At 37.4% G+C, this 12753-nt stretch overlaps 1 protein-coding gene across 1 annotated transcript; it reads right to left on the bottom strand.

The window, feature by feature from the left end:
• Positions 1-1835: 1835 nt before the first annotated feature.
• Positions 1836-8336, bottom strand: atp6v1e1a (ATPase H+ transporting V1 subunit E1a). The gene is made up of 9 exons (XM_022683786.2): positions 8175-8336; positions 6115-6180; positions 5899-6008; positions 5731-5797; positions 4504-4593; positions 4226-4294; positions 4002-4096; positions 3356-3443; positions 1836-2516 (listed from the first exon to the last, which is right to left on the bottom strand). Exons 1-9 carry the CDS (start codon positions 8205-8207, stop codon positions 2454-2456), a joined length of 681 nt encoding a protein of 226 aa, XP_022539507.2. The 5' UTR covers positions 8208-8336; the 3' UTR covers positions 1836-2453.
• Positions 8337-12753: the final 4417 nt, after the last annotated feature.

Here is a 12753-nt window from a genome sequence, read left to right on the forward strand (position 1 = left end):
CCAAAAAGACTTGCAGCTGTAATTGTAGCAAAAGGTGGCTCTACTGATTTGTTGATATAAAGGGGCTGAATACTCTTTGTAGTGCCGCTTTATGATTATGTGCTACTTTGTGTTTATCTATCACTTAAAATCTAAATAATCTAAAATCTAAAATAATGTAAGCTTGTATGAATACTTTTGAAAGCCACTGTACATTGACCTCATAGCTCCAGTGCAAAGCTTTAGACACCAAACATAGATTTCATGTTTGAGAGAATGGCTTCAGTAGCTCTTTCCTTATCTCAATAAACCCAGGGGCTTAAAAACGTACAATATAGCATTAAATCAAATCAGGTATTTAAGGCATTCAATGCAGGGGTCCTTCAGGTATTTTACAGTACAGGAACACACAGGCTGTTCATGCACAATTGCTGGATCATTGTTTCATTGGGCTTAATGTTGTTGTTTTTTTATTAACACTATTTGTGCACATGATGAAGCCTTATATTACCGCATCTATAAGTGGGTGCAGAAGTGTCACTTTAAAAGGGATACAAGATCAGTGGCTGTTAGAGAAAGATAACATTACAGAGGCTGTATTAAAATGCTCAACTTGCAAAACTGCAAAAGTCATAAAGATTCAAGACAAAGACGCATCACTTATTTAATTTACTCCAAGTAGAAGTTGTGCTACATTATTATAATAATGATTGTTGTGCTACGTTAGTAGATAGCTGAGGTGTTTTGTGGCTGGTTGACCAATATGAAGTTATTGCAGCTGGTGCCGTTACAATGTGTTTGAGTATGTGCCTCTGAAACAATGACCACACTCTTTATTTTTGTCATCTAGTCGCGCTATAAACACATCTCATAGAAAAAAAGGTGATCTGTGTGAGAACTTGGGGAAAGCCCAATATGGTAACAATGCAACATAATCCTCATTGTTTTCTTTTTTTATATATAATGCTCTTATCGTATTATCATAGCCACAGGTAAAATAGGCTATTTAGCTGGAAATATGAATAGGAGAAGTTCTGCAAAACGTCACTGCTAATATAACAAGATCCTTGAGGAACTTTTGGGCCATCTTTAATCATTGCTTTAAGGAACCATTATAATTTTTTTTTTAATTAAAACTTTCCTTAAAGCTCCTTCAAAGTGTCAACTGAAGAACCCCCATTAAAAAAAATCCCTCGGGGTACTTCTTAACTTTTAACAGTATACAGTATTTAAATGGGAACAAGCACCATCTTATGGGCATTTTAAAGGCTACATTTTACTATCTACATTTTTTTTATTATTAAAACAGTGTGGATAAAGGTTTTCCATTTGAAATAAACTGTATTTTAGATCAGGTTTGATCTGGGTATATGAAATGCCTATACAGTATGAAGACATACACTACTACGATGTAAGTACAGTATTTTGTCCTTAACAGGGCAACACACTATCTGGCCCAAAAAAAAAGTCACCACCTGGGCATGAGCATGAGATCATAATTTTTACACATGGATTCTTCATCACAGAGTCCAGACCTTACCCTCATTGAGAATCTTTGGGATGTGCTGGATGGAGAAGAGTTGCTTTGTGCAGTGGTCAGACTGTTCCAGGTCAGACCTTTTTTTTTGGTGGCCACTTTTTTTGTGGGCCAGGCAGTGTATTTCCCAGTATTTTATGCAATATATTGTTGTTTACTAATTTGATACACATATGGTTGGTTGCATTTGTTTTTTTGTTTGATGTAAATCCTTTCCACCTATTTTTTAGGACAATGAAGGAAAAGTCTTTGTGGATTTTTGTTCTTGTTGTTTGTATTGTAACAGAACGTTCCTTACTGAAATGTTTCCAAATAGAAATAAAATATATTTGATTTATTCCTGTTTTAAAAATCACATGAACACACACACGCACAATCATCACGAATCAATATTCAGATACACAGATTATACAAAAAAAAACACACACATAATAGAAAGAGTAAACATCCCGACTTCCTTGAGAAAGTTGACCCACTTTAGGCAGTAAGGCAGTAGGAGTTTAGGGGAAATTTTGAGAGGGATTAAGGAAAGGCAAGTCAGAAAGGCAGGAGAAATCTAGTCACAACCTGTACAGTGTAAATTCTTCATTCACAATAAGTGCTTAGCTCAAGTGCACTGATTTAGTTTGATAGGGGAGTACAGAAAAATATACATCCTATACACTCTAAACCCTAATCCTGAATCAAGCACATCAGTGTGAACAGACACAAGCACACCTTACACTTGTTTTCCAGTCTGTCCTTTTGTCAGGCATATATCACAGAAAAAAGAGGGGAAAAAATGGAGGTGTGAAGCACTGAGCTGTCAGAAGTGAATGAGAGATATCTGCAGACAACTGGCAACTCTCACACAACTGGCACAGAGTTCCAGTCATGTTCAGACTCAAGTCCTCTCCTACATCCTCTCCTGTAGATTCTTTGGTAGAAGTGTCTTCTCTCAGTCCATGAACTTGCGGTTCTGGTTCGCTCCGAACAGTTCCACTCGAATTTCAGGCATCATCTATTAATGGAAAGGTGAGAAAGAGAACTATGATGAAGGAAGAATGCTAAGACACCGTGACATCTTTGCTGGACAACCTCTTCATTATAATATAAGCACAAGGAAAAACAGAAATAAATAAATTGGGAAATAAATGAATACAGAAATAAATAGTTATGTAAATAAATAAACAAATAAAAGAAAAATTAGGCAATGTTAATAAAGAAACCCATAAATAACAATTTATTAAGATATATATATAAAATATTAGTTATAATTATTCTTTGCTGTGCTAATCGCCATATTACACATATTACACTTGTGTTAATCGCTTATACACTCAACAGCCTAGTCTGTAGAATAGGCTATTTATATGTTAAATATATGTTAATATACGTTAAATGAGATACTATCAGGGTTGATACACTTTTTAACCAATATATTTCCATGATTTTTTCATGAACATACAATTTTTAAGATATCAGTGCAGACAAACAAAAAAACCAAAAGTCAATTAAAACTATAATTAAAATTGATTATAGTAGGTCAATACTATAATCAAATGGCACACAATCTTTAATAGTAAAATGTGTGACAGATCCGGAGAGCTCCATTACTGAATTAACTCTGAGCTTACATAATTGTTAGCTCAAAATATATTTTTACCATTGATAAATGAAAACACAAAGATTTGTAGACCAAATTTCCATGACTTTTCCAAAACTTTCTGGCTATTTTTATTTTCTAAAACTTATTCAGGCCTAGACGTTGCTAGATTAAATATGCACTCAGCACATTATACAACACTTTCCTTTCATTTCTAAATAATTCTATATTGTTCAGTTTTTTATGTTTCTTACTTGTTGGGCCAACAGTTCCAGTCTGCTCTCCAAAGTGTTGGATACCTTGATCTTTCCATTGGCGTTATAGACCTCCACGCCTCCCGAGCTGCAAAATCCAACGTGTATTCTTATGAACTCCACTGCTGCAGTGTGATAGTTCAGCCAAAAGTCATGTTTACAGGATTCCTATGCTTACTTCAAATATTATTATAGATTAGTTTGTCTCTATTTGGTGTCTAAAACTTTAATACACCCTAAATCCCCTTTTTGAGCTCAAACAGGTCATTGTTTTAAAAAAAAACTACATTTTGACTAAATTGGAGAATTGGGTAGATATCTGGCTGTTTCAAAGCTAATGTTGAACTCAAAACATGCATTCTCATCTGTACACCCTTTGACCCTTTAATGGAAATGCTTCATAGTAGTCGAGTAGTGTTAAACCATAAGACCCTTTATTTAAGCCCACATTTAATTTCTTAACTTTCTTATCAGTTTCACTCTCATAACTACATCATTGTAATATACTGTAGTATACTCAGTATAATATACCCTAAAGTAGAGCCCTGTGGAATTCCACAAGATATGCTAAACCAAACAGCTAAAACAGTTTATATGATAAGATTCACAGCAAGTAAACAAGGGTTTCAGGGAGTTGTTATCTTACACGTCAGGTGAGAGAAAGTTGTCCTTGTCGATGCTGACTTCAATATTGCGCTTTACAGTCTCTTTATAGATGGGGATGTTCTTCTGCACAGCAGCCTAAAGGTAAATAAGTACAAGATGTTTCTTCAACTCTCCCACAAAGGTCCATGTAAACATTGATACAACATTATAGTATGAACATCCCAGATTAAATAAATCATAGTTTAGATAATGATAAGTGCTCACCTCCACCAAGGCCACATCTTCCTTCCGGCAGCGAATTATAACCTTTGGTTCCAGCTGCTGATAGAAACCCTGGTAGAAAGTAATAGTAAGGATAGTAATTTGAAAGTTTTTATTAGAAATGTGTTTCTACTGGGCTCCCCCTACAGTCCCCTACAGCAAAGTTTGTGCTTTTAAATTCACATAGAAGAGAAATATATATTTTGACACACTGTATCTGTAATAAAGGATAAAACAATACTGCGCAACACCAACCAAATAAATAAAAATAAAAGCCTTACCTGTAAGACTAAACCTTCTAGCAGCATGGAGTATTTAGCTGGATCTTTAGCAATGTCAGCCAACCGCTTCCGTGCCTCATTAAGAAGATCCTACACAAAGACAAGAACTCTTTAAAGTGTTTAAGAAACAAAAAATATAAAAGGTAACAATTCTGATATTCTGAAATGAGCTTTAAGCTGAGCATACAATGTGCAATATTTTCAATTGTTTTACCCAACTTCAGCTCAAACTGTACAACTAAATATCAGGGTTTAAAAGGTAATAGCTCATGATTATTTATATTATATATTATAATACACTATACGTCGCAATGCGAAGAAATAGAAGAACACGTGGGGAGACGCTCAACAAACAGAATCGCAGTGCCATTGCCTTAAAAAAACAACAGTTGTCGGTTCAACTTTGAGATTTTGATTGTTTTGGGTTTGTCTATACCCCGTTCAGCTTCCATTGGTGGTTTGAGGACACGAGACAGACATGACCTCTACTGGACAGGTAGAAACTCAAAAACTTCAGTTATAAAGAGTTTCTTTTGGTTAATGCTAATGCTAATGTTATATATCTCATCTCATCTCATTGTCAACCGCTTAATCCGTGAAGGGTCGCGCGGGGGGTGGGGGGTGGGGGGGGGGGGGGGGGGGTGTTGGGGGCTGGAGCCTATCCCAGCAGGCATCGGGCGGAAGGCAGGATACACCCTGGACAGGCCGCCAATCCATCGCAGGGCAGACGGACACAGACAGACAAACAGACACATTCACTCACACACTCACACCTAAGGGGCAATTTCAATCAATCAATTCAATATACTAACATTAATTACATACTAACAATAATAATTCATGCACTTTTTATGGAATGTTTCTGGAACATTATTTCTGCAACATTACCTGCTAAACTTCCTGGAACCCTTTCTTAATGTTGCTAAACATTCTTCTAATGTCTGAATAAAATGATAATGTGATGTGAAAATAAACCTGATTTGATTTGGTTTGATTTGACCCCCAGCTTTACTTGGACCTCATGCCTTCCCTTTAGTTGCCCCCAGGTCTAGTTTTCTCTCAACCTCCTCCCCGCTCTAGAGCTCCTGCCAGGCCTGGATATAATGCCTGCAGACAAGCCTTTGCCTGCTGAGGACCTCCAGATGGCTGCCAACAAACAGTCAGATCTTGACCTCTTCCCTGGATTGTTTAAAAGATTGTATCTTAAGCAGGTAAGTCAGTAAATACCGTGACCATGTCATCTCGAGTCTTCAGCACCTTCAGCCTGGCCTGGTTCATCAGATTGGACATCCGACTGCAGAGGGAAGGAGAATCATTCAGAAATGTTTAAGAAAGCAGGGGCACAATAGTGCTCATACAGCAGTGGTTTTCAGATGAAATAGTGAACTGCCTCACATTTTCTTTTGCTGCTCGATCTGCTTCTCTTTCTTCTCATAATACTCCATTATTTTAACCCTCTGAGTCTGCACAAGACGTCCTTTCTCAATGTTAAACTCCTCTTCTGCCTGCAGAGTAAATTATATGACTTAAAAACACATTTTAACCCACAGCAAGGTCACCCCTTTTACTTCCAGACAACTGTTTATAAAAATAGGACTGGCTTCCATTTACCTTTGCTTCTACTTCTTCTGCCTTCTCGTTGGCCTCTTGCTCGATAAAGGCCATCATGTGTTTGATCTAAAAGGAGAAGACAGTGTCGTATAAAGTACTGATATCTGTGTACAAATAGAGAAAAATTGTCTAGTGTAGACACTAGAACAACACATGTAAATAGTTTTGTAGCAGTGTTGGAGGACACTTTAAATTATATATTTTTTGTGTGTGTTAAAATATTTCTTTAAAAGCGTTTGTATTAATTTATACATTTTTCCAAAATTTTCTCAAATATATATATATATACACTTTTACCATATATATATATATATATATATATATATATACTGTTACTATATAACAGGATTGGGTCTTTATTATTTTATTTTCCATATTTTAAAATCAATAAATAATATAAAATTTTGAATGTACTGTATAGTTCAATTACAGAATTTAACTATTTCCCCAAATTACAGCATAACTAAATATAACATTTTGATATTTTATGCTAATATAGCCATTTCACTTGTGTAAGAAAGGACTTTTTTTAATTGTCATGACAAGTTTACATTTTTACATTTTACATTAAGGGTATTTAGCAGACGCCCTTATCCAGAGATACTTACAAAAGTGCTTTGTTTAAAACAGTTTCCAGCACACTCTAATTTACAGTGCAGTAATATGTAGTAAAAACTGCTTTAAATGGAATTATGAGGAGAAGAAAAAGGAGAAATGAGACTGAATGTCCCACACACTGCATGTACAAGACAGACAGCAGTGATATGTTTGTATTTTATGCTTCTAAAAGCTAACAGTAATTCACTGTTTAATGTGACTATAATTTGGTTTCTCAGATTTGGACAGTTTCAGGGTTTAGATTTATTTTACTTTACTCGTAACTCATAAGAACATCTGTTTACTGATGAGCTGAAGAAAATTAGGAAAACCTGCAACAATGCAATGCTCTCTTTCATTTCTCTATTCTGGGTTTTCCGTCGGTCTTGGCAGGGGGCTCACGTGCAAACGACACTAAACCTGTTCTTACTTAAGTAATTTAGATAAACACATTCTGTACAATTACACCTACATATATACACCTATGATCAATTACATTTGGATTTTGTATGGTTAAAAAAAGGTGCTTCTGTGTGATCCATAGATATACAAGAACATTAGGGCTGGGAGGTTAATTTAAATTATTTGATGAATGTAATTGCTGTTTAATGCTTTTTTTTTATTGGAATAACGGAGATTGTACATCTTTACACATAGACGCTGCAGAGTGAATCTCAGTAGATAGACATTTGCTTCTGTCAAAAAACTGTAAAGAACATTGATATTTTACACTTTTCCTTAAATAAAAACTGAAATACAAGGAGGTAATGTTCGCACCATGTTTAATATAAAAGCTGCATGTAAGGTTGAAGGCTTACTTATTTTCTTACTATTAAATTGTCTTACTATATTAAATGTAAAGGAAACAATAGCTTGCACACCACTTTAAATTGTGCTGTTTGTTTAAAAATATAAAAAAATGAAATTATGTAAAAACTGAAAATCTTAATTAAAATTGAGAATTGCTTATACATTTGAAAAATATTAAAATTATCATTTTATTATTAATATATATATTTTTTTACAATATCTTCTATCCCTAAAGAATATGAATTTAGTGTTTTAGTATGGTTGAACATTGTTGTGGTTCATCAATTAACACATTAATTCATGTATGTGCACAGTCAAGCTCAAAGAAACCAATTTAGAAACAAATATTAAACTAACGTTAAGTCATTTTCTGTGTCCTACAACAATAAAGGCAACAAACACTGAAACATTTTCATGAGTGTCAATAAATAAAGGAAATTGTAGGTTATATTAGTGTCCACATGGCTATTTAATACTATTAATGATATAATATATTAATAATATCATATTTTATAACAGATTATAAACTTTAAGTACTGAAATCAGGTGTGTTTTAACAGACAGTAGGTTATATTCACTATCAGGAGAATATACACTGTTTACTGAGAGAGAACACAGACAACACTGAATAAAACCTCACTTTTCTACTTTACCTGTTTCTGAACATCGGCATCGCTGAGCGCCATGACTCTCTATCTTTAGTAGGACAGTTTTATGGGAGTAAAGTTACAGTTATTTCGCGGTATAAAGTGTTAAAGTTGTAAATTGCTCTCTCTCTGCTTTTCCGCGTAGCTCCAACTCATAGACAAGGAAGTGCGTCACCATGGGGCGCGTCCTAAATCCAGCACTGCTCCCTACACCCTACACCCACTTCTAGTGTTTCTGTCTGTTGGTTTCCTTTCTGTTTCAAGACTCCTCTGTTTTGCAGAGAGTATGCAAAATATGATATACTAGTGAATCTCAAAACAATATGGAAGCCCATTTCTATGGAATCCCATTTCCGCCACCTGAAGAAAAAAAAAACGTCCTCAACTAAGTCATAATTATGAGATAGAAAAGTCATAATTATGGGATAGTAAGTCATAATTATGAGATAATAAGTCATAATTATGAGATAGAAAAGTCATAATTATGGGATAGTAAGTCATAATTATGAGATAGTAAGTCATAATTATGGGATAGTAAGTCATAATTATGAGATAAAAAAGTCATAATTATGAGATAGTAAGTCATATTTATGAGATAAAAAGTCATCTCATAATTATGACTTAGTTGAGGACGTTTTTTTTTCTTCAGGTGGCGGAAATGGGCTTCCATAAAACAATAGTATATTGTTGAAAAGGAACTTTATTTCAGTAATCATTTAAAAATGTGAAATATTCAATAGATGTATTACACATAAAGTGCTATATTTTAAGCGTTTATTTATTATATTGCTGATGATTATGGCTTACAGCCACTGAAAACCCACAAATCAGTGTCTCAGAAAATACTATATATATTAAATACTATATGTGACCTCTCATACTCCGTCCCGCCCCAAGGATGGACACCACATGGTTTGGATGATGGGTATTTTTATTCTGCAACGAGTTCAGCATTCACATAACACATCAGATCAGTTTCTGGTCAGCTTAGCCAGCCCACAGCAGGGATATCTCAGACTGCTGGGGGTCTCCCAGCATGCACTCATTTTATACTAAAAACTGGCAGCCTTTGACCAGCAGGTGGTGCTGAACTCATTTGCAGTAATTTCTATATTATTAACTATTTATATATACTTTTAACACTGTTACATATACCCCCCTGAAATTCTGTCAAATGGGTGAAGCATGAACTTGATAATAATAAAATAGAAAGAAAAGAAAAGAAAAAAAAAGAGGGGGGGGGGGGGGACATACTATGGAACATTTCTGTGTACACGTCAATTAGAAAATTCTCCTTGAAGAGTATGTGGAAAAAAAGAGAGGTACCAAGCTCCTTTGATCAACATAGACATAAAAGGTGCCCTTCTACACCTTATAAACTAACACATAGTTCCAATCAAACAAAAAGCACAACTGTTATAAGAAGCTTTTAACCATCAATAATGCACAACATTATACTGTTTATACTGAAAGCAGATCTCTCACAAAATCAAACAGGGAACTAACAGTAGGTCTGGGACCATGCAAGACTTGGTCATTCATCTCACAAATAAGACGTGTGGGAGGCCTAATGACTCTACCAACCCTAGTGTGAGCTGTAGTGGGCTGTGTGCATATTACAGGATCCTGAGTGGGTGATTCTAGTGTGTCTATGTCTGGCTGAATGTGATCATGCGACGTAAGTGGTGGCTGAGGTGAACTATCAGTGCTGCTGACTGAGGAACTGTCACTGATATGATCTAGGGCTGACTGTCTAGAAATACTATCTGAGTATTCAAGCGAAGAGATCATGTCAGGCCTTTCATCAAGATGTTCAGTAGAGTTTTGTGGCACTGTGTTCACATTAACATGTGATTCGCCAGCATCATCACACTGCAATAGCCAGGACATAGTACGTTTGTCACTTCCTTCTACTTCATCAGGCACAACAGCATTGTGTTCGTAAGTGAGGTCACCCTCGTCTAGATGCGTTGAAGTCTCATCCATGCCACTATCCAGAGGAAAGAAGTTCACAGGCAGCATAAGATTCCTGTGAATGACTTTCTCTCTGCCTGTCAGAGAATCCTTGACTCTGTAGACATTTATGGCTGGCCTCACAGAAACAACTTCATAAGGGGTTGACTCCCACTTGTCAGCAATCTTTCGCTTCCCTTTTTCACCTCGGTTAGCCAACAGCACCCTGTCACCCACAGTCAGTGGTGAGCCCTTGACTTTGCGGTTGTACAATTTGGCATGACGGTCTTGCTCACAAATAGCATTTTTCTGGGCGATTTGTGCTGCTTCAGACAGGTCTCTTTTCAGATGCTGTACGAACTCGTGATGGCTGACAACACGATCATTCTCAAGGATGTTTTGAAACATGACGTCAATAGGCAGACGGGGAACTCGCCCGAACATCAGGTAAAAGGGAGCAAAGCCGGTAGTCTCATGTACAGTGCAGTTATAGCTGAAAGTGAGTGTTTGCAGCATCTGGGGCCATCTTGACTTGCATTTAGGAGGAAGAGCTCTTATCATGTTCCCGAGAGTTCTGTTGAATCGCTCAGAGATCCCGTTGCCCATTGGGTGGTAGGGCGTGGTGTGGGATTTTTGTACACCTGCCATCTCAAGTAGATCTTTGATGAGCCTGCTCTCAAAGTTAGCTCCTTGATCTGAATGGATCCTTTTAGGAAATCCATAAACACAGAAGAAGTCGTTCCACAAGCGGCGGGCAACTTGCTTGGCAGATTGGTTTCTACAATGGAAGGCATGAGCCATTTTTGTAAAATGGTCAGTGACCACGAGGACATCAACAGTTTTCCTGTCACTCAACTCTGCAGTCCAGAAATCTATGCAAACCAGTTCCATTGGCTCAGAGGTGCGAATATTTTTCAGAGGAGCACGTGCATCAGGCTCAGGAGTCTTCCCAACTATGCATCTTTGACAGTGTTTCACATAATATGCAACATCTCTGTTCATACCTGTCCAGAAAAATCTCTCGCAAGCCAGGGAAAGAGTTCTTGCACATCCCTGATGACCAGCAGCATCATGCACACCATGGAGGACTTGTTTTTTCAGTGATTCTGGGATGATGAATTGGAAGACTTTTCTGTTCAGGTGACGGTGTCTCTTTACTCTGTACAGTATGCCATTTCTGACTTTAAGTTTTTTCCAGTGCTTTAGAAGTCTTGTTACACAGGTGGATTCTGTCTCTTTCTCATGTCTTGTTGGTTTCTTGCCTCGCTGTACATAGTACAACACTCTGCTGACTGTAGCATCCTGTTCTTGTAGACTTAACAGTTGACTGTGTGGAATGACAATAGACGGGTCTTCTTGGGGAAGCTGAAGTGAGGCTGGACTCACACAAGGAAGCTGGGAAATACCACCATTTCGATGAGCATCCAGAACAGCAGACACTTCTTCAGCACTGACAGAGAAGCCAGCAGAATGGAGGGGGTCCTGCATCAAAACTGGATCATCCTCAGACTCATTTTGGCTGTCGACAATCAAGCAATTAGTGGTAAGACGGAATGCATCTTGCACAGTACCTGTGACGACTCCATTGACTTCATCCAAGAGAGATGTGTAGGGCTCTTTCACAAGACGATGGCTTATGCAGGACTGAACAAATGGTTCACGGCTGAGAGCATCAGCAACAGTGTTCTTGGTCCCTGGGACATACTTCAAATCAAAATCATACGCAGCAAGCTTGGCCACCCATCTTTGTTCGCATGCATCCAACTTGGGTTTAGTTAGGATATAGGTCAGAGGGTTATTGTCAGACCATGCAGTGAAATGTCTCCCTTTTAGCCAGTGGCTGAATTTGTCAGTAATAGCCCACTTCAAGGCCAAAAATTCTAGTCTATGAGCAGGATAATTCAGTTGTGAGCGGGACAAAGTTTTGCTAGCAAAAGCTACTGGTCTTGCAACTGTTTCACCAGGTGGAATCTGGGAAAGGACGGCTCCAATTCCATCAAAGGATGCATCAACAGCGAGAATGAAAGGCTCATTAAAATCAGGATGGGCTAAGGTTACACTGTGGGTGAGATCATGCTTCAGGGTATCAAAAGCATTCTGACACTCAGAAGACCAGTCATCTGCCGAAAGTTTCACAGAAACAGGCTTCCTCTTGTAAGGTTTTCTTCCTCTTTGAGCTTTGCCCTGATTTCTCTGTTCAGATGTTAACTTGAAGAGTGGTCTAGCTTTGGCTGAGCAATCTTCAATAAAATGCTGGTAGTAAAGGACCATGCCCAAAAAGGACCTAATCTTCTTCTGTGAAGGTGTGACACCATCACTTTCCATCAGATCAGATTTCTGAATCTGGCTAATGGCTTCCACTTTACTAGGATCAGTCTGCACACCTGTTTCACAAATGACATGACCAAGAAACTTCACAGACCGTCTTAAAAAATTGCACTTTTTTGGTGCTAGCTTGAGATTGTGGTTCTTGAGGCGAGAGAGGATCATCTCTAAACGTTCTAAAGCCAGCTGTTCCGTCGGTGCGAAGGTCATAAGGTCGTCTAGATAGCACAGAACACTCGTGAAGTTCTCATCTCCAAATATAGCTAGCATCATTCTCATGAATGTCGCCGGACTATTCGAGAGACCT

Source organism: Astyanax mexicanus, chromosome 10 (assembly GCF_023375975.1).
Source record: "Astyanax mexicanus isolate ESR-SI-001 chromosome 10, AstMex3_surface, whole genome shotgun sequence".
In the NCBI taxonomy this organism is placed as follows: Eukaryota; Metazoa; Chordata; class Actinopteri; order Characiformes; family Acestrorhamphidae; genus Astyanax; species Astyanax mexicanus.

Bases quoted from the DNA above. Each gene is read 5' to 3' on its own strand.
- atp6v1e1a (XM_022683786.2), bottom strand. From the start codon at position 8,207: ATGGCGCTCAGCGATGCCGATGTTCAGAAACAG. The intron at 4,097-4,225 runs GTGAGCACTTAT...ATTTACCTTTAG, and splicing joins AAGATGTGGCCTTGGTGGAG to GCTGCTGTGCAGAAGAACAT. The intron at 3,444-4,001 runs GTAAGATAACAA...TGGATTTTGCAG, and splicing joins AACTTTCTCTCACCTGACGT to CTCGGGAGGCGTGGAGGTCT.